Source organism: Etheostoma spectabile, chromosome 10, assembly GCF_008692095.1.
Source record: "Etheostoma spectabile isolate EspeVRDwgs_2016 chromosome 10, UIUC_Espe_1.0, whole genome shotgun sequence".
Taxonomy (NCBI): Eukaryota; Metazoa; Chordata; class Actinopteri; order Perciformes; family Percidae; genus Etheostoma; species Etheostoma spectabile.
Window position 1 is genome coordinate 19,552,181 of NC_045742.1, and position 22,078 is coordinate 19,574,258.

General features: G+C 40.3%; 2 protein-coding genes across 2 annotated transcripts in view; both read right to left on the reverse strand.

Moving 5' to 3' along the window:
• The window catches only part of gabrb2a (gamma-aminobutyric acid type A receptor subunit beta2a), a 42,633-nt gene extending 26,069 nt beyond the window's left edge, over positions 1-16,564 (reverse strand). The window contains exons 1-4 of the mRNA XM_032528499.1: positions 16,335-16,564; positions 16,112-16,212; positions 15,621-15,688; positions 4,097-4,317 (exon numbers count right to left, since the gene is read on the reverse strand). Coding sequence (XP_032384390.1) covers positions 4,097-4,317; positions 15,621-15,688; positions 16,112-16,212; positions 16,335-16,408 — 464 coding nt within the window. The 5' untranslated portion in view covers positions 16,409-16,564. The remainder of the gene's footprint in view (positions 1-4,096; positions 4,318-15,620; positions 15,689-16,111; positions 16,213-16,334) is intronic.
• A 73-nt stretch (positions 16,565-16,637) lies between these two features.
• The window catches only part of LOC116697353 (gamma-aminobutyric acid receptor subunit alpha-4-like), a 6,918-nt gene continuing 1,477 nt past the window's right edge, over positions 16,638-22,078 (reverse strand). Inside the window, exons 4-6 of the mRNA XM_032528661.1 lie at positions 22,007-22,072; positions 20,092-20,336; positions 16,638-17,631 (exon numbers count right to left, since the gene is read on the reverse strand). Coding sequence (XP_032384552.1) covers positions 17,610-17,631; positions 20,092-20,336; positions 22,007-22,072 — 333 coding nt within the window. The 3' untranslated portion in view covers positions 16,638-17,609. The remainder of the gene's footprint in view (positions 17,632-20,091; positions 20,337-22,006; positions 22,073-22,078) is intronic.

Here is a 22,078-nt window from a genome sequence, read left to right on the forward strand (position 1 = left end):
TGTTTCCTTTACCGCTTATGCTAGGATTTAAACACATTGCATCTTACTGTGCCAGTGGGGTTAAAAGAAAGCAAACACGCAACAATGAGCTAAATAATTATTTTGAATTGTGATATACTTTCAAAAAAAATAATACCAACAGTTTGCACATTGTTGTTAGACCATTAGATTAGAATGATTAGATGGTTGGGTTTTAGGTGCACAGGGTCGGACAAGAATATAGGAGTCAGTATTTAGTATTTACCGTATTTATTGGCACAAATGAAAGTCTAGGCTATTGCTAAATACGCTACAAAGCATCTCTAGTCTTTGTTTGAGATTAAAGGTATACACCAGTGATTTAATATTACACTCCTATAAAGATAAAGGTTTCTCAAAAGGCACTAATTGAAAGAAGAATGGTCAATATTGAAGCAGCGGCGGTCGACACATCCTGACGAGCTTTCACACCTGAGATGTGTGATCCATTTCAACCAAACACTGGAGAGTTTTGTCGGATCGTTCGGTCCGTTTGTGCAGGTGTGAAAGCTCCTTCTAAGCTCTGGTGCAGACCAATAAACCGAAGTCTGGTCCGCTTGAAAGCGGGGATCTCGGCTCACTTCCAAGTGCCAAAGAGTTTGATTCACTTTAGGTAAGAACGCGATTTAACTCAAATACATATATGATTAAAAAAACAGTGTATTTTTTAGCCTGCAATTTGAATTCCAATTAAATTCAATTCAATCTTGCACACAATTTACTGACTTATATTTGATTTATGTATAGGATTTAAGGTATAACTTTCAAATCCATAACCTATTATGACCATACATTGCTCATCACACATCATCATCTCTCTTTCATCAGGAGCCCTCTACTTCATTCAGTCTTGTCAGCTGCTCAAAATATTCGCCTTCTTCTAAAATATTAGGAACGCTACAGCAAAACCAGAAAACCTTAGACTGTACACATTTGGTGTTCCACCATTATTTCTGAGACCAGGAAGTATTGGCAAGCTTCACTTGACGGTTTCCACTATGGGACATTTATTTACAATGTTTGGTGCTTTAAAAAGTGCAGAAGGAACGCTAACCGAAACCAAATAAAAATTGCGACAATGTTGCATCCGAGTCTACAGAACTATAGTGAAAGCACCCTTTAGGCGTTAATATGGGTGAATCTCCAAAAACACTGGCTCCTACATGATGCAATATGATACCATCTTTTTATTAGACCTTTAGTACTGAATAGCAACTGTTGTCCATGCCACAAGTTTCTAACGCAAGCTTTTTGCTATTAATTTATAGTCTCTAAGCCCAAGCTTACCATGATGACATCACTATGAAATCATCAAAGTTGACAAATACAATTAAGAAGATAAAGAAGTGGAAACGTGGATCTTTAAAACCAAGCAATTTTAATGCTTTCAATAGAAGTACATAGATGGTTATAATTGTACCATAAACTGACCTTTGGCGGTTCCTTCTACTTCTACTCTACTTTACTATTACTTCTAAAACTACTCTATTCTGTGCTACTTTACACCACTACATTTCAACAAAAAATATTGTGCGTTTTTGCTTCACTACAATGTATTTGACAGCTGTATTTACTAACGTTATTTTCCAAATGACGATGTGATGCATTTCTATAGATACAATATGTAAAGCAGATTACTTTAGTGCCACATTGACCAAACACAGCAATAAAATGTTTCTTACATATTTGTAATTCATTAATAACAATTAAATGATCTAATGCATTATAACAATTCTCACAGCAGGTCATACTGCAGCATGAGGAGTACCTTTTGAGAACATGTTACTGATGATGCAGGACTTCTAGTTGTAACAGAGTACATTGTGGTATTGCTCCTTTTACTTAACAAAAGGATCTAAATACATCTTCCACCACTGTAGGCCTTTACACGGATAAGGACTAAAATGAACAAATAGCCAAACAGATAATGACACAGTCATAAACTCAGGCACCCTGGCCAGTCGGGTTTTAACACACAACCTGTTTTCCCATTGAGGACTCTGGGTCTCCTCTCAGTTATCCGTCCCATCCACGTCTACTAAAGCCCTGCTGTTGCAACCAGCCGGCCCGTCTCTACTGCTATGTGTCAGCGTGCTCACAGCACAAAGGCATCTGGCCGGCCTGACTCTAACAGAAGCTTGTGTCTGGACTTGCTAGCATCAAATAAAACCTGAACCAAACCCACGAACCAAATAATGGAGGAGCCGGGAGGCACCGGCACTGACAAGGACAACGTAAACTGAGGTAACAACAACCTCTCTCTGCTGCACGCATACCCTTAAATTCACAACAACCCCTTTCCTAGCATCCATGCTTTTTGACTGTTACGCAAAAACTATGTGTTTCGGTTTACATAATTGAGTCAGAGCGTTATAAATTACATTTCTCAACTGTTGAAGCAAAATGTAGCGCTGAGTAATCTGGTGCAGTGCAGATACTTAAATTTTTTAAGCAGTCTTTGCGCAAGAAGGGCATCTCAGTCAAGAGAGAGAATGACTGACTGCTGCAACATCTTGAATTAGCAATAATAATCTCATCTTTTAAACACGGGCACTAATCTGAGCTCATTTGCACACACACGCACACACACGCACACACACACACACACACACACACACACACACACACACATACATGAAGAGGCAACATATCATAGGAGGCAGCAGCACAGTGATGGATGATGGCTGTGCTAGCCTGTGAAGTCAGTACAAATACAGATTCAGTGTTTGTATTGAACTGATACATTATTGATTATGAGTTATCAATTATGGATGAAAGTCCTCAGAGGCATCACAGTCCAACACCACAAAGAGACGTCTTGTAGACGGGTTGAACCATTCTGCAAAATCAGACTCAGTTTGACTGTTTGGACCACCCTGTTTTATTATTGATCAGAACCAATCAATTATTGACATTGATGATCATCAGGGGATGGGAAAGGTTTAAACATGAACACATATACCTCCACCTATACACAGGTTAAAGGATGATTCCACTTTATTACAATTTAGGTCTTTTTTTGTTGTGGCCATCATTTCTATCAGATTTGAAAACATTGTGTTGAGATCTGGAAACATGGCGACAATCCAACAAAAATTTATGATCAGATCAGAGACTTTAAACGGATTATGTAAACCACCGGTGTCTTATGACCATTTATAGGGAGACCACACAGTCACAGTCTCTATTGGCTGTAACTAAAGCATAATGATCTCAGCACATTTGTAATAGTTTGAACGGTATTAGACGTCCCAAAGAGTTCAACAGTATTTCAGAAGAAAAGGTAAGATGTTGTGTTTTTGTCTGCGTTTAAGAACACTGTATTGTTCCTTTAAATAGATGTTTCAACCGTTTCTGTTTGCCACTGAATTGTATTAAGTTAAATATGGGAATGTTTATTCATATGCACTGTAACATTACTGTCATTTTGAGCTTATTTTTATCTTTCTTTTTTTTTAAATCCTGTTCATATGTGTCTTTTTATATTGCTGTGTGTTTCTTTTATGCTTTGTCCCTTAAACCCTTCAACTGCCTTGCTGTTGAAACGTGCTACACAAATAAACCTGCCTTGCCTTTTAGTATCTTCTTTGCAAGCTTGTGAATCATGTCAAAATGTCTGAACGTCCCAGATTGCACGGGGAAACTGTGTGCCTACTATGATATTGGCCAGTCACTTAACTGTGATATATGCATACAGTTTGGGTAATAGTGTAGCTATTTATCTAACCTGGTGATATGTTTTATCCACATTTGACAGTTCCTGTTTCTTGAAACCATCTATTTTTAGCAATGTTTCATTGTAAGATTACATTCCATAATCTCAGCTATTAACTTGGTTAGTAGAATATAATTATTACAGATAAGAATGATGGCAAAACCACAAAAATAAGTTGTAAAACATAAAGATCCTTTAACTGTATGTTGCTGAGCAGGAAATTGAAGTTCAAGTTCAAAGTTAGAGTCCATTAAAAAGGCTTAGTCAGACACAATGCATCTAATACAATCACATGACTTCATTATGCATCTTGATCAATCCACTAATATGATACGGTTAGAAAGGCAGCTGTAAAAGGCTTACCTGAGTCCATAAAGCACCGTGCCATCAGGGTGGAGACGGATCATCCTGTTCTTGACGGTGACGCCGTGTACGAAGGACTTCTTGTCGTTGAGGAAGTAGGTGTCGGGGACCCACAGCTGATCTGCCACTCGGTTATCCAGAGTCAGGTTGTAGGCGATCTCAGAGTAGGACAGGCGCTTGTCCCGCCACGCTTGCTGGAAGTACATCGTCAAGGTGTAGTCCTGGAGGATGGGGGGGGGGGGGGGGGGGGGGGGAGTTCATTTAATGAAGCTAGTGCAACACCTCAAGACAAACTCATGGTGAGAGTCAATAACACTGACGTTAATGCCACTATGGAGCCAAATAAAACACTTTCCACTAAATGGACTGACTAAATATTTTAGCCAATACCCTAACTGTAGGAATATACTTGGAAACATGTCAGGCACCAACAGCATGTTGTGTCAGGCAAACCCCCCCCCCACACACACACACATACACGCTTACATCTGGACATGACGTGTACAGATTCTGCATAGTGAGAAGGTCAGCCAAAAGGTTGTTGGTGGTCTGAAAGGCTATCGCCTGTACTAGGGGCCATGGTGGCTGGGGTTGGGGGGGTTAATATTTAAACTATCCTCACTCAACTATCCTCACTGAGACCATGACCAGAGGGGGATTTTCTTGGCTGGCTGACTATTGTCTAATGCAAACACTATCTGCTTCCATTCAAAACAATTGATGCTACCTTCTAATTGAGACAGAACTCTGTCTAATAAAAATCAGCAGATTTCTGCAGTCTCCTTTTTTTTTTTTTTGCTTGATTTTGCTTCTAATTCTGCCTACTAAACAACCGAACTAGCCTACTGGGATTTAGGTGAGTTTTCCAATGTGAAAAACCTAAATTTACACTGTACAGTTTGTTTTTACACATTCTCAGAGATGTAGCAGTAAACTCTCTCTTCCGCTCTCTCTCTCTCTCTTTCTCTCTCCCGCTCTCTCTCTCTCTCTCTCTCTCTCTCTCTTTTCTTTGCTTCTCACCCTTGAAAAAAGACTCCCACACAGTCACAGTATAACACAGTACTGCAGTTGGATCTTCTCTGTTGCAGTGTATTGCAGTGCAATCGATGGGTAGGAAAACACATTCAAAAATACGTCCTTGAGTTTTTACTCCAAGCAGACATCATTATTACTTATCAACATGCTTCTATGTTTTCAAGTATTTTTTTTTCTTTTATCATCCCGTATTGGTGTGATACTGCAAAGCAACTGCCATTTTCGCTCCTAAACTGTTATTATTCATTGCGTGCTGTGTGCGCGACCAAGGCACTGCGTAAAAAGGGCATCTAAAAATACATGAGCTGCTGCCATGTTGATTTTTTTCAGGAGTGAAAAGTCAAGCGAGGACGGCCACATCCTTATCCTGTTTTACAAGAGTTCCCAGTGAACCCTTCTCTCACACTCACTCCCTCTGTCTCATTATCAGACTGTCGATCGGAAATCTCTATCACCTTTGGGATCTTTAGCTGCTGCCTGCAGACTCGGTGTACATCACCCACTGAGGCAGCATCTCCTGCAGTACGTCCCTGTCTTGACTGCCATCCTTCGTCATATTGATGAAGGAACACAGAAACACAAGCAGTTTGAATCCTCTGAGAGGAAGAAGTTGCTAGACATAGATAAAGCTGTCTGACTAAATTGGAGAACTGAAGCTAATAATATTAACCGGAGCCCTGCGGTAACAATCTTAACAACAAGATGCAAAAAATCATTTATCAATATGGTGTCCACAGACTTTCAGCAATAATCTTTCTGCGTTCTGTTTTTTAATACACTTTGTAACTGGAGTGAAACGTTTTGATGGATATGGTAGCAAGGGAGCTTCAGGGTGTCTGTGGTGTCACACACCTTTGCATTCATATCTCTTAATTAGTGTATTACAGTAAAAGTAGTGCTACATCTCAATATTGTAATTATCAAATTAATATGTTCATTATTTTAGGTAGCAGAACATTGGGAAATGTCATTTTGTCCAAACAACAATTCAAAACTCACAAATATTCCAATCACATTGATATAAAAGCAGCAAATCCTCCCATTTAAGAAGTTAAAACAAGAAAATGTCTGCTTGATGAATGACTTCTACAAATGATTAATTATCTAAATTGTATGATAGTAATTGACTAATAATTTTGGCACCAGAGGTTTTTTTTGTTATGGCTTGTGCCTAAAAACCAAAAAGTCATTTATATTACTTACTATGTAATATAAGTGACGTTACATACTTATATAGCCTGATATTGCAAATTACAGATTTGCCTCAAGGAGCTTTACAATCTGTACAGCATACGACACCTTCTATTCCCAGACCCTCGAGTTGGATAAGGAAAAAAATCTCCCAAAAAAACTCTTTAACAGGAAAAAAAAATGGAAGAAAGCTCAGAAAGAGCAACAGAGGAGGGTTCCCTCTCCCAGGACGTACAGATGTTGTGTGTACTGAATGGACTGAAATAGCAAAACCACTTACTACTCCCAATATAATAGACACTCAATGTTTTATACTATTTATAGTGGGCAGTAAAATAAGATTTTGGACACTTATGAGTCATTGTCATTTGTCAGGTCAATTTTTTCACTCATAAAATGTGGCGCATTGCATTTTGGGATTTTTAGCAGAAAGTTGGACAGTCCTTTTTTCACTCACATCGTTGGAATTTTCAGGGCATGACATACAATTCAGAGAAAATAGACGCACAAATAAAATGGTGGAGAGTAAATATAATGCACTATATAGTAAGTAACAAGAGATTTTGGACACAGCACAGAGGACTTTATCACAGCAGACATTTTGATTTGTCATAGTGAGAAAAGCACAGCTGTTGCTATGAAGATTAACAATGGATTTGTTCTTTTCAAGTGTCCCCAGAATCCATGACAGTATGACAGCATGAACAAAACCAGGACAGTGAAACTGAAGCAGCTGAATTGAATTCAGCCATCATTCATTTTAGTATTTACACCTGTGCATTTCCTGCTGTGCCATGTCAAAATGTCTGCTGTGAAAAAAGGCCTATTGAATACAAAGCCTTTCAAAATGTGTTTCTTGTTCAGTTAACTGAGCTTAAATTCAAAGTGGGTGTGCATTAGTGTGTGTGTGTGCGGGCCCCGTTGTGTACGTTTGGGGAGGGGATGCACAGCTCCAGCACAGAGAACACCTGGGCATGCACGCTGCCTCCTGGGTGTGCGGTAGATTGGCAGCGTAATTACGGCCTCACAGATGGTGCTGTTTACCTTTGCTCGGACATCACATGAGCTCAGAGAGGGCCACAAAATACAGCTGCCAACAGTCTCTCCCAGTACAGTCAAAGAAAATCTGCAACGTAAACTACTGAAGGCCTACTATTCTGGCGCTGTACCAAAACCCAAAGCATGAAAATCATGTCGTTTTCATGAAAACAAAAGCAAATCCTCTATATCTACATGTTAATAACGAAGCATTTTTTTTCAGCAGAAAGTCTGCTGAAATCTGCACGTGATATTCACATTACGCAACACTAAGCAAAACTCATTCATTTTATGTCAATATGGCGTAAAAAATTACATAAACAAGACGTTTCATGTGTTATGTATTGAATGCCATTTCAGTCCACACACAAAAGATGGAGAACCAGAAGCAGAGGAGGATTTTGCAGCATTCAATAAAAGCTGTAGATGAGTGAGAGATAGAACCGTCCCATGCTGGAGTGTCGGTCTCCAAAGCGACCTTCAGTCTCCTTGTCACAAGTACTCCTTAGAAACTCCATTAACATCACACAGGCAGCCCAGTGAGCATCAGTGAGGGAGACATCTTGTGGAGAGCATCAACGTAAAAAAAATAATAAAATAAAAAACTGACAGCAGTGAATATATTAGGACGATAAAGCTACAAACAAGGCCTGGCTAACTCAAAAAACATCAAGGCTGGTTACACAGTGACAGTGTCTCACTACAGATATGTTTCTGGGCTAACAAACCCCCATTAAGAATCTGACAGAGTGACAAGGAGTACATTTGTGTTTCCCTGAGAAATCTGACAGGCTACAGTTGTTACAAGACCTCCATTACAACTATATCAGCTGTCACAACTGACAAGAGAGGGAGCTGCTAACAGAACACAATGCACACCGCTCTGTTAATTTCAATTATGTGTAGTAGTCCTTTCTGTTTGTTGTTGTTTATGAAAAGACATGTCCACCAGTAAAGTCCCTCTCATTTTCATTTGTAGTCTACAAGCGGAAATGACAGTAGTTCATTTGGATTTTCTGTACCGGATTAGAAAAAAACAGGATATGGACCACTTGTCTTCTCCCACCCTCTATAACAACTCAAAAAACCACAGTGTTGTATAAGCTTGATACATCATGACTTTTCATGAATTTGGAACTGATTTCAGACATCTGCTGCAGAAAAAGGGGACTCCAGTAAACACGTTTAAAGTAACTATATGTAACTTTTAAATGTTTTTGAAACTGTTCAATTTTCCATCAGATGATCATAAATGACCTGTAACAGTAAACATCTAACAGTGAAAAGAATGTAATTTTTACATGGTTTTTAGCAATGACTTTGCCCAGGTCCAATTTTTCCCACAAAGTCACAAAATGATTTATGGCAGGTAGACGGCGCTTCAGTAACCCATTCTAGTAGGTCACATATTTTTTTTGTAACACCGGAAAAACTTTGAAGCGTTCAAAGCGTTTGAGTATCCAGCTAGGTAGCAATTGTGTTTTTGTTTTATTTGAAGTTGTAGTCTGGGCTGACACGGGTGGAGGACCATAACAGAAAAAAGGAAATTAAACAAAGAACAACTAACTTTAAAAGCTAAAAGGTAGAGTGACCAACATTGGCCAGGCTTTCTACGGATGGAGACAATTATGGGATTGTAAATCATTCAAAACCAATTCTGAATTGGCCCTCTTCCTCCGTTAGGTTAAGTTACCGTATGCGACACTCAAAATGCAACGATGCATTGGTAACACATTCTAAATGGTAAATGATTTTCTGTCTGTGCAAAACATTCATCGCAACTATATGACCCTCCTGTAACGCTATCGCTGTAATACAGAGGGTAACACATGATTTCCTTCTGTAGACGTTATATTACCACCAGCCTGCATGCACTACAAAAGATCTTTACAGCAGCAGGTTTGGTAAAAACACTACCACTTTTGTCCAAATGGACCGATAGAATCAACACAAACTGAAAGTTCCTCAGTCACTTTAAACATGGCTAAATACAGCACATTTTCACATGTTCTTTTTAGTTTGTACTGATTTCTGTAATTGTAGTTTTATAACACTTTGTTCATAAGAGGTCTCACGGGGAGTTGGACCTCTTTGGGGTCTAACTGACCCTAGTCTGGTAAAGCCCTATCTCCCCAGCGCTGTGTCAGTATGGTCTGGCTACACGACTTGTCTTTCTGGAATAGGGGAAAAAAACACTCTGGGATGTTTGTATTTCTATAAACCAGTCACAATCATCTTGGCCAGCGCTAAATAGTGCTAAAAAGGCCATTGCAAAATAGATTCCAGAGATAGTGGAAAGGGAGGGATAAGCTTTATCCCAGCACTGGACATCCGGTAAGCCAGACTAAATTGACCTTAAACATAAGAAACTTCAGACTAAGATGTATGTTTCTTTGTTTGTTAATTTTTTTTTGGCTAACAAAATGAATATATCTTTGTTTACATATAGCCCACAAAAATCCTAACAATCAGCATATCAACTTCATAGCATTTTTAAATAGCTAACAAAGAAATTGTGTTAAAACCTCTGTGCATATCATAGTTATACTAATAAAACAATGCTTTGTGATTTCTGATTTCTGTATTTTGCCATCAGATTTGCAGTTTGTTGCAAAGACAATAGTTACCACTCCCATACTGTTCTTCATATTGCATTTTAATAAGGTCAAAAGAAAAGAAAAACATATTTAAAGGGGGGGGGGGATTATTAATTATGCAATTATTTAAAAAGAAAGTACACATACAGCATTGTGGTCTGTGTGGAAAGTAAGGACAATTTCAACAAAACGTAAAGGTTAAAAAAACAAGTCCATGAACTGCTGGTATGCCATCTGGTATGTGTACTTCTCTCTCTCCTCTGCAGCTTTACGGGACCAGACAGACGTCCACCATATTGCTTAACGCTTTCATCTGCTGTGTCCTGCTGCAGAGTGCTCGGGCAGAAGCAGGGAAGAATCTGCCGATAATAACACTGTCTACTGTGCACATGCGAGGAGATGATTCAACGTTTGGGCAATAACAAGCTCGTCCGCAGACATCTCAGCCTCTTGTCTGTTTGCTTCCCATCTACTAAGCTGGAGGAGATGTCACAGCACATCAACTGGTCAAGCTGCGTCTGGTTAAGAATGGGCTTAAAATATTAGGGGTCAAAGAGGGAGTTACTGCATTCTGAATGAGTAACACATCCTGAGGTAACTGACAACATGGACGCCTTCATGACTCTCTTTCCAACGGGTCTTTTTTCAGCTACTTAGCTCCAGTGGGGAAAGTGCTCGACAGAATCATTAAGGGAGTCATAAACACATTATTAAGGGCTTTTAATGGAGCCGCTAACTTACTCCCTGTTTTATTAGGAAAGAATATTATGACCAATTTAAACTTGGCATAACTTTGCTCTTTCAGTCGGACTCTGTAAGGTTAAGTGTTTAAAACAAATGGGATTACTCTTTCAATTTTTTAAAATCAAATTAACTTTCATAAAGTGCATTAGCAGAATTGCATTTTGGGAAAGCCTCTATTTGGTTTACAAATGTACAGGGCAAAGAAATTATGATTTAAGAAAATTACACGACCAGGGAAAAGTATGACACTAACTGCCTTATGTTTAACAAATGCACATTTTGGCACATGTTACAAACCTTTCTTTTAGCAGGTTTTAATTTCAGATCCACAAAATGTTTATTTTTCTAAGCTCCTGGTCCCTTCTTACATCTTTGACTGAACCCAGTCTCCATGGACAAAACATTAAACACAGACCCCAGCGTGCGTGTAAGACAGCTGCAGGATTAAGTGTTGTTCTTGTGCTGTAATTATGCTGCTGACCATATTAATCTGTTACTCTGTGTGTCCACTCAGCATAACTAATGACATTGTTCTGGACAACCTGCATTCTTGTCTGAAGCTTTTTGGAAAGCTCAGCAGAGCAAACAGAGCCGGTAGAATCAAAGCAGCACAAGACAAAATATATATATATATATATATATATATATATATATATATATATATATATATATATATATACACACATACTGTATGTATATATATATATATATACTGTATGTATACATATATATATATATATATATATACTGTATGTATACATATATATATACTGTATGTATACACACATATATATATATACTGTATATATATATGTATAAAATGTGCATGGGTCATAGCTTTCATTAACATTTTTTCAGCAACCTAAGAAAAGCCACAGAAAGGAGGTGGATTAAAGTTTCCGATTAGAGCTGCAATTCTGAGAATTGAGTAAATGTAAAAGTCATTGATCATAAAAAACTGTCAACCATTTGCTTGACCCAGCTTCTCTGTTCTCTCTCGGATTCATATACTGTAGATGGTTAAACAAAACAAGCAATGTGAAAGTGGCTCTGGTAAACTGTGATTTGCATTGTTTACTGTTTCCAGAAAAGAGTGAAAAATTAGTTGAGAAAAAACTTCAAAAGTTCAATGATTAAAATCATTGTTTGTTGATTAAAATCATTGTTTGTTGATTAAAATCATTGTTTGTTGCAGCCTTATCTAAGACACCACTGTGTAGACATTGACACTGTGGGAAATATCCTGTATTATCAGCTTTTCTTAAAAAGGCAAAATATCAACCAAAATGCAAAAAACAACAACAATCTGGCATCTTTAAAAACAAAAAAGTGAGGCCTATTTTGCTTTTCCTTGACTTCCCTGGATCTACCAAAAAGAAGAAAGAGGCTGCGTTGTCATGGCAACACTGAGTAAAAATAACACAAGCTTATTTTCCACAAGCTGAAAATAAAATGGAACAGGATCAGTTTGGACAAACAAGATCAAAATGGTTGCTAATTCACAGACACAAGAAGCTGCCTCCTTCACACGGATGTAGGGTAACATCGAGGCCCGCGTGGGGTTCTCTCTGGTCATCGGCTCTCCTGCTATCTCATGACCGGATCCCCTAACTCATGTAAAGAAACCAGCGCTTGTCGGGATAATGATCGTAATAAAGGGAAAGCTCACGCCCCACTAATTCCGCCATCCCAGAAGCCACCACAGCCGGTTTGTTTAAATCTTTTAATTCACAGCCAGCTAATTAACATTCAGAGAACAGTATTATAGTACAGGCAGCGTTTCCTAACAACCACCAACCTCAGGTATTTTACATGTAATTAACAAGCGGGATGAAGAAAAATACTCATTTTCCTCCCTTGTTATTCCAGCCTTGGCGTGCATATTGTAGCTACTCAACATATAGATGGCATGCTGAAGATGTTATTATGCAGCGCTGAGGCATTGCTGAGACAACAGACTCGACTTGTATTTAATCAGCTGCACTGCCTGTGTGCAGAACACTTCTTAATGCACCGTAACCAGGGTTTGGTTCCTGGATCTGTGATTCCAGCAAAAACAAACAGCATTATGCAAATGCAATTTAGGCTGCTAAGTGAGGGAGATGAGTGATGGAGCGGGATGCCAACGCTGAGCAGACAGACGGACAGAGACAAACAGGGGGTGGAGGGTTGAGGGGTGGGGGGGGTGGGGAGGGGTCTCGGCCATGATATCATGTCTTTGCCATATTTTGCACTAACCCTAGTGAGTCAGCACAGCCCACCCAGCAAGGATGTGTGGTCACACCTCGGACTCGGAGGACACTTCCCTCTCAAAATAGCACATTTGTAATGTCATGCAGGCGAGGCTGCTACCACGGCGCTGACTGACCTGCACTTTTTTATTGCCCAACAACGCGGCTGACCTTTGAGCATCAACGGGCCATCGTTGTGGATCACAAGAGAATGCACCAAAAAAGTGACTCGTATGGCATGTGTAAACGTCTTACATGTGCACAGAATAGCAAAAAATACTCCTCAACTACCATCCTGCCCTTCATGTCAAAGGAGAAGAAAAAATGCCAGAATAGTTTCAATCTGCCCGACCGAAATGTAGAGTGCGTTCTCCACCAGAGGCATTTTTATCTTTAATTAGAAGAGCGAGCAGCTGTCTACAGCCCAGACCTGCTCATCGCCATGATGGCAGGCCGGTTAACAAACACTCATTTCCAAGCCGGTCATATTCTTTCATTTCTGCACTGCTGGGACAGTCATTACAAACCCATGCTATACATCTAAATACTGCTCTCTTTTGGCAACAGGGTCTGGTAGAAACGTTTCCCTGGCCTCCACCGGGATGTAGACATCAATAGAAATGGTGAAACGGATCACAGTAACCTTCACCTCTCTCCCACCCTGTTCTTTGCTGCTTTCACTGGTTTCATCTTGGCTTCTCTGTGTTGTTTTCCCTCCCAGCGCTTTAATCTTGAAAGCAGCTGCCCCTGATGAGGGATATCAAAGCAGCCCAGCACCGAGCACAGGTCACCAACTCCATCCTGGTGATCACGGCGCACGGTGATATTATTGATTTCTCTGAGATCAATCTCGTCAGCTGCTGTTATCCTCTATTGTACCACAGAGAGATGGACGTAAAGAAAGGACGAGGAAGAGAATCCGACCTCTTATGTAAGTCGCAGGGAGGATTTTTCAGAAGGTGACAACAATGTGTGGAACACAAGTCCGCTGAGGTCTTTGGATGTTATTTATTTAAACTTTTCGACTAAATTTGTCCGCCGTGTCAGAAGGACGCCTGTGCAGATCTGGCAGGGAGAGCTTTTCTGAGAAATGGGCGAAATGAACGCTCTCTCATAGCCACAGGGAGTTGCATGACATCAGCCGCCATTCACTGTTTGTGCACAGTTTTGTGTTCTGTTACACACTCACACGGATGTATGAAGCAGTGTTTTTTTCCAGACGAATGCTCGCATAGACGCCTAGTTCTTAAGTAAGATAACCCTTTGGAGCAAGACAGAGGTGGATTACATGGCTGCTGAGCCCAGAGTCCCAGCCAGGGATCCAGTCAAAGTGGTGGGATGGGAAGGATGGTGGAGGAAGAGGGAGAAAGAAAGAAGCCAAAGCAAGTGAGGGGTTTCTATTTCAAATCTCCCTGGACCCCCCAAAGGCACATCCGTTCTGGCTGCATCCTCCACCAAAATAAATCATTTCCGTCAAAGGAAAAGCCTTGACCATATTCAGTGTTTCAAACTCGCACATGCTGCTGTATTTATAATTTTTTTTTAAAACGGATTCAGTGCAGTTTAAAATGACCACAGACATTTCACAGGCTGACGAATCAAACTTAAAACTGACTCGATTAATAATAGAAAACACATCCTCTGACATTCCTACTGGCAAACTGGTTTTTCATGCTCTTATATAACATCTCTGTTATGTTGCTCCACTGGACAGGCTGCTTTGTAAATGATCTTTTCTCACATTCTATGCAAAGACTGCCTTTAATATTTTTCTCAAAGCATCAAAACCCCAATGGGCAAAACCAGTTACATTACACTGACATAGAGTCTTTTTAATACAGCCAAGCTACACTGAAGTAATTGCCATCAGTTTCCTGTGGGTTGCTGTCTGTCTGTCTGTCTGTCAGTCAGTCACACGGATCAATAGGGGGTGCTCTTGCATGGGCTGCTGAACTTTTCCCCCTGTTTTCTCCAAGTCGCATATAACGTTCATCTTTGTGCACCAAAGCTCACGCCTTTTCTTTCTTTTGTTGCAATGCTGTATGACCAGAAATGTATTATTAACAAACTGCTTAGCCTACGTCATTTGAGAAGTAAGGGGGAAGATCATTTACGTAGTCGGTGATGATGTGATTGGTCGTCCGAATTAAAAGCCTTAAAGAACACCAAAGGATGGAGGCGAAGAGAGCGTTTTAATTCATTTCAAAGGTAACTGCATGGAAAGGACACAGGAGAGGGGATGAGGAGGGGTGGGTGCGTGTCATCAAAATTACACCATCGAGGCTTGACAACGTGAAGCAGTCAGGAACACACACACACACACACACACACACACACACACACACACACACACACGCGCGCGCGCGCGCGCGCAGCTATCCGCGCGCACTACCGGGGTTGTGCGTCCGAGTGCGCCAGTGAGTGTGTGTTTTGAATTCAAATGCAGCAGCACACCAGAGCTGCAAATGCGGAGACTGAGAGGAGGATGGCGATGATGTGTTTGGGAACATTTTTTTTTACACGCGTAAAAAAAAAATATTCACAAAATGCCTCAGCCTGGCTCACATTATCCCAGCTCACAATCACACACACTGACCCGTGATAAATAGCCCACTTCTGGGGTATTCCAACCGTGCCAGGCACAATTGGCAACATTAAGCGGGTTAATAATCATGAAGATGCACCTACCATATTGACTTCAGACACCATGTCTATGCTGGCTATGTCTATATTCATTCCCACTGCCACCGGCGCACCTGTGAAGGAAAAGAGGCATTAATGCAAGATATATGAATAATTCTCTCATCATGTAAATTTAACAAATTCGTGACGTGCGCCCAGGTTTCTCTCTGCTCCCATCCACCTACAGGAGACTTCTGCATCATCAGCCTGGGCAAAAAAACTCTGTTTAACACGAAGATGAGCTTAGTGCGGTTAATTTAATCTTTTTAGTGGGATAATCAAACATTGATGGGCAGGATCGATCACGTTTAAAAGCCTGTCTTATCACCTCCATCAAATTAAATATGCATATAATTTCTCATAGCCTAATTGGAAAGGCCTATTTGGCTGTGAAGGAATGATTACGTAAATTAAAGCAGATTTTGCGATTCATTACACATGTATTGCACGTCAGGAGGGCGTGAAAACATGACATTCCGTTTCAATGTGCTCGTTACCTCCGAAATCTGGCCTCAACCGAATGTCGTATCCTTTCATCAGTCTGTCCACTGTTTCTTTTACCAGAGGCATATTGCTCGGATCTTTGAGATCCTTGACGCTGTGGGAGAAAAAGGTGGTGTAATGCAAAACATCTTATTAATATCACACGCCAGGCACGCTTTAACAGAGGCTACATGACATGCAAGACACAGAGGACCAAAAAAAGGAAATCGAGATTACCTTTGAGCCCAGACAAAAGTCACTAATAAAGAAAAAGTCAAAATCCCAAAGTGGTTTTTCCTGATCCTCCCCATCGCAACAGTATTGAGGCGGTTTCGGGATGCGAGTGAGGAGAGCGCGCATCCAACTTACTCCAGACAGTGCAGAGGAGCCAATGAGAGGCGCATGCGTGCAGCCAGCCCAAGATCAAAGAGTGGAGACTGATGATGGTGGATGAGCAGTTTCCATTGCAGAGAAAAATATTAAAGGGACAAGTGGTTGTGCGTAATGAAGAAGCACACATGTATGCCAGGAGTGAAATGAACAACAGCGGCAATCATTTCAGGCTTGTTTTATTTTTATGTTTATTACAGGGCAGACAAGTTTGTCTATATCCTGACAAGGTCAAACAATGGGACTGTACGGTTAAAGTGGTCAAAATGAAAACTTAAGATCCACTTTATTCCTTCAGTTTTATGTTACTGCACATGCTGAGAGGCTAAAACGAGACTAACACTCCATCCATTGCAAGCAGACACTTTATATGTAAACATTTGTGCCCAACAATCATGCAGCATCTGTACAAAAATAGAAAATGAATGCCATCAACATTTATGGGTATTCAATCCTACTCATCCCTGCAATGTTTAAAGAGGACCTGCAGTAGATCTGGAAATGCAGAGGGCGCACCAGAGCTCCGGAGCAGAAAGGTGGGATGAAAAACACAATCCCACAATTCATTTTCTCAGGTTTGAGTTGATTTTTGGAAGCTGCGGGGAGGGATGCAAGGCTCCTGTAAATTGCCTTTGATCTTGTTGTAGTGGGAGCTGTGCTTCTGTAGAGGGCAGGTTTCTGAAAGCATTGGTTCACTGTTGCATCACCACCAGTTACAGCCATCATAGATTATATCATCCACTTCGTTTTGATGTGTTTCTTGGTTTGTGCGTCCAAGTGTGTGTCTGAGCATCAAGCACACTGTATGTGTGTGGTGTCTGTCTCGGTCCGGGCGCCCCGAGAAGTTGTTGTGTGTACGTGGCGGGCTATAAAGCTGTTGAGGCCCATGAAGGGCAGCTCTTCAGCTACTGATCAGAACACAAGTGGGCAGTGGTCACAGCCTGTGAAATGAATGGATGTGCGGCAGGAGAATAAATGAGTTTCTGAATCATTTCCGCTGTCAGATGAGAGCAGAGAAACCGCTGAGAGCTTGTTCAAACACACAGCGAGACAGGAGGGTGAGGCTATCTGGCTGGATGCTGAAGGTCTCTCAGGCGGCACATGGCCTTTTTCCAGGTCCTCTCAGTTTTTAAGGACTGTGTTCCTGCAAGACAAGAATACAGAAGAGCACAAAATGTGAGAAGAGCATACAGAAATCTCTCTCTTCCCACATTTGGAGACTATCTATCTGCAGTACAGTGCACATCCCAAACTGTTACTCTGCTCCCTGTCCCCTCAGTGTCTTCTTCAAAAGTATCAAGCAAGGGACGTGGCAAAAATATGTAAAGGAAATAGATGTGATGCAGCTGTTCTCATGCTCTCCATCTTGTCTTTCTCATTATTCTGCAGAACGTTATGAACAAAACAACCATACAATTTTCTGACAGGAACATGGGAAGCCTGATGAGCAGATTTGCATTCCCCTGTGTTGCATAACACATCTTTCTCTCTCTCTCCCCCGTATCACTCTCTCTCTCTCTCTCTCTCTCTCTCTTTCTCTCTCTGTCTTTTTTGCACTGTATCTCTCTCTTTCTTTCTTGGACATGAAGCTTTGTGTTCTATAGGTGCTTAATTTATAAGCGGGAAAGTGAACAGTCCCTTTTTCATGTGCTTAATGTACAAAGCAAGCTCTGGTTTCTCTTGCCCGTCAGACCTGCTCCCCATTGAGAAATCCTCAGATAAAACTTACATAAAAGAGGAGAAAGCTTGATGCATCTTTTTCTTCTCAAATTAACTGAGCGCCCAGCCCTTTTTGTATTGTAAATCTATGATGATGATAAAAGCCACAGTGCTGGCAGTAATTCAGTAAGAACGCCACCTAACATCATTCTCCTCTTTTTTTTTCCCTCCTACAACTCCCAGGGCTGTTTCAGCATTAGAAATTATTGATGCCTTTACTGCCTGGATAAAAGTCTTTGACAAAAACTGTGGGTAGTTATTGTTCCACTGAAGCTATCATAATTAGAGCAGAGTGAGACAGGGTTGTAGCTCTTTGAGATACAAAGTAAGTATGCATAAATATACTTTCTTGATTTCCCCCTTCCCTTTTTTTACCTCGTTTGTACAAGAATGCTGGTTATATTCCAGGTATGTCTCTGCTATTTTTACTATTTTGCATTAAGGGATTCTGGATGTGTTTCCTCGTCACGTAAGACTTAAAAGGTTAAAGGTTAAACTCCAAAAGGAAGCTTTCTTGTAAGATGTAATACTGGGTAAAATCACTAGTAGTCTGCATGCTCATGTCCGCGGCTCATGGGGCTGGGACCTTCCCCAAAGGGTCACAACCTAAACCTTAAGGCTTGCAAAACTAAAAAGGCGTTCTGTTAGTTAAAGTGCTCATATTATGCTTTTTGGCTTTTTCCATTTCCTTAATTGTGTTACATATCTTTTTGTGTATGTTATAGGTTTACAAAGTGAAAAAGCTCAAAGTCTACCCCAAAGGGACTTACCATCTCTAACAGAAAACATTGGTCACAAACTGGTCCAAACAGCTCTATTGTAATCCAGCCTTTACTTCTATGACAAACGTGTGTCACTTTGTAACACGTTATAATGCTCGCCTAGCTAATAGCGTGGCACGCCCTCATAATCTGCTTCTGACTGGGTAGTTGTCCTTACCTAGCTACTGCATATGTGCAACTCCCAACAAAGATAGAATAGAAGTGTGATGCCTCACTCTGAAGCTAAAACAGAAAGCTCAACACACAGGGTAAAAAGAGGAGCTGCAGCAATGTGCAGTACAACAAAAATATGGTGTTTTTTGAAAAGGAAACCATGTAAACCTATTCTGGTACAACCTCTAAATAGAATTATGTAACTGAAAATGAGCCTAATATGGGCACTTTAAATTATGGGACTTTTTCAGGGTTTTCTTAAATTTAATTTTTCCTGTGAAATACTAGACAATTCTTCCTCTTCAATTCTCCAAGTGATAATCAGAGATAATCACTCTTTCATATGGGTTAACATAGTCAACCTGTTATGTGAGGTTGCAGGTAGATATTGCTTTGTGTTTGCGGTTCACAAGCCAAAATAGTGGGGACTAACTTCTTGCAATCTCCATTACCTACAGGGAAAGAACAATTTAAGGATAATGCTGATATTTCATGTTTAATGTTTTTTCAACTCAAAGTAATACTGTAAAACATGTGGGCTCTGTAGTTTTTAGCAAAAGTTGCTCTAACGGGAGTAAATTGTGCATTTATTGGGGATTACATTTTCAGGTGCTGATTAATACACATTTGGTGCTCAAGTGAGTATTTATGGCACCAGGACAGTATACAGTATGTGTAATAGACTTATAATAAACTACAGTATCCATGTTCATAAAAAAAAAATATCAAAAAAACATGTCACCCAGTGTAACATTGTGGTGCATTGATGTGTTTTGAAGTTCCTGAAGCACTAAGCTATATCAGGCATTGGCTTCACAGACAATATAGTACAATTGACTCGTTGTTGGATTTGGATTCATTGATAATAAAATAGAGAATATCATCAGACCCTTATAGCTGTACCAAGGCAGGTGTAAATGCACCAAAACAACCGAATGTAATTAGTGTACCTAGCAATCTCCATGGTGTCCTTGGCCAGGTAGATGTACCAGTAGACTAGGTTGAAGAGCGCAAAGGCCAGGGGGAAGAGGATGCGTGCGTACTTGTCGATGGGGCTGGTGCCGGCCAGCTGCGGGATTTGAGGAAAAGCTGAGCCCTGTTGGAGGAAAATCGGCAGCCGCGAAACTTCTCCTGGCTCACTGCGACACACTGAGTGGTTTCTTCTCTTCAGGTCTTCCTGATGGCTGCTGTCCAACTGGTGGGAGGGGGTGGTTTGGAAGAAAATCAGGAAAAGATGAGTAAGTCTGTGTTTGTTAGGTTTTTGCCTCAGTGAGAGAAAAGGGGTAGTTAGGGAAATGCAAGCCAGGAAGTACATGTATGGTGATTTAAACATGAGTCATGTACAGTATATAAGGCTGGCAGTTATGTGGTTTCCCACAGTAGCTTTCTATCAATGGTATTCCAGCATCCTTAAAGAACACAGCAGGCAGTTTGCTGGATGCCCACAGGATGGTTAGGAGATTATGCAGGGAGGATTGCTGGAGTTGTTCTCTGTTCTCACATTGAGGCTATTTTTAAAGAATCTAACCATGAGCCCCACACGTGAGACAGATCCCAGGAGGAAACTGTGGTGGCTTACTATATTAGTCTAAAGCATATAGGTAGAGATCAGAGCACTAAAACAGCACATATAACTATTTAATGTGTGGTGTGCCCTGAATGAGGAGAATGGAAGCGGCAGGGTGACTACTTGGAAATGCATAGAAAAAGAATGCCGATCTGAGGCATGATTTCTTTTTCTCTACATTTGAGTCTGGAGCTGCTGCTGGCTTCCTGTTCATTACCAACATCCCTGTATCAAACTCTGCAACAGTCTGGAGGCTCTGTACCTCCACTCACCATTATTAGCTATAAATGCATTTGAGATGGCATGTGACATGAATCTTTAGGTGATAGCATAAGCAGGTTGTTATCATACCATGTTTACTACCCTATAATCAGTTCTTATGGAAGTAAATCTGGCTGGTAAGATGTATATTTTTACATGTTTATAACAAGGAACCCGACCAAATCATTAGTTGTTTTTTTTCCAAACTTCCATTCACTGCAGAAAATCAGGTTCTAATAAAAACATGTTTATTCTACTGACAAGAGATCTATTTACTCACATTTATTTTTTCCATTTTGGAGAAAGAATGTTGGGAAATACGCCTATTTGCTTTCTTGCTGAACATTAAGCATAAATATGTTTAAAAAAACCAGCAGCCGGTTAGCCAAGCTAGCATTAAGACTGAAAACATGGGCAAACAGCAACCTAAGCTGTGCTAAGGAAAGCTAACCGGCGGCTGGTTGGTGGAAGTCCCATTGTGAACTATTTCTTTAACTTTTAAAATATATTCATTACCGTGTTTTTCATGTTTTTGGGTTAGTGTAATTTTATTGTATTTACGGATACATTTCTACTCTTAAAAGGACCTAAAAACGTATTTTCTTGATCAGCATTTTACTATGAGTCCACTACACAAGAGTTTCTGCTGAAGTTACAACAATGTTGGTTATTTTCACATGGTTATGAGATTTCCACTTAATTTAAATCTAAATGTAATTACCATTTGCTGAGATTTTGACTGTTGAACTAATTGCTGCTTATTTAGTTATTAATATTTAATGTTTTGGAGATATACTAACAATTTAAACCATGTTTTAGGGGCTTTAAAATCTTGATTTACCACTTTTCAGTCCACAGTTGTTGTACATTGTTTTATGTGTAATATATGAAATGAAACAACAAAAATGATTTTTTTTTTGTATATTCTGGTTCTACAAACATTGGTATAAAATTGCCACAGAAACGTGCTGGGTCATCTGTTGCACTCAATTAAGGGATCACCGTGTTTTAATGACAACGTAAAGTCAGCTTCTCACCGAAATTGCGTTTTCATCATCGCTGGCGGTATCTAACACCTCAAGCTTTTCTGGTTTCGATTTCTGCTTCTC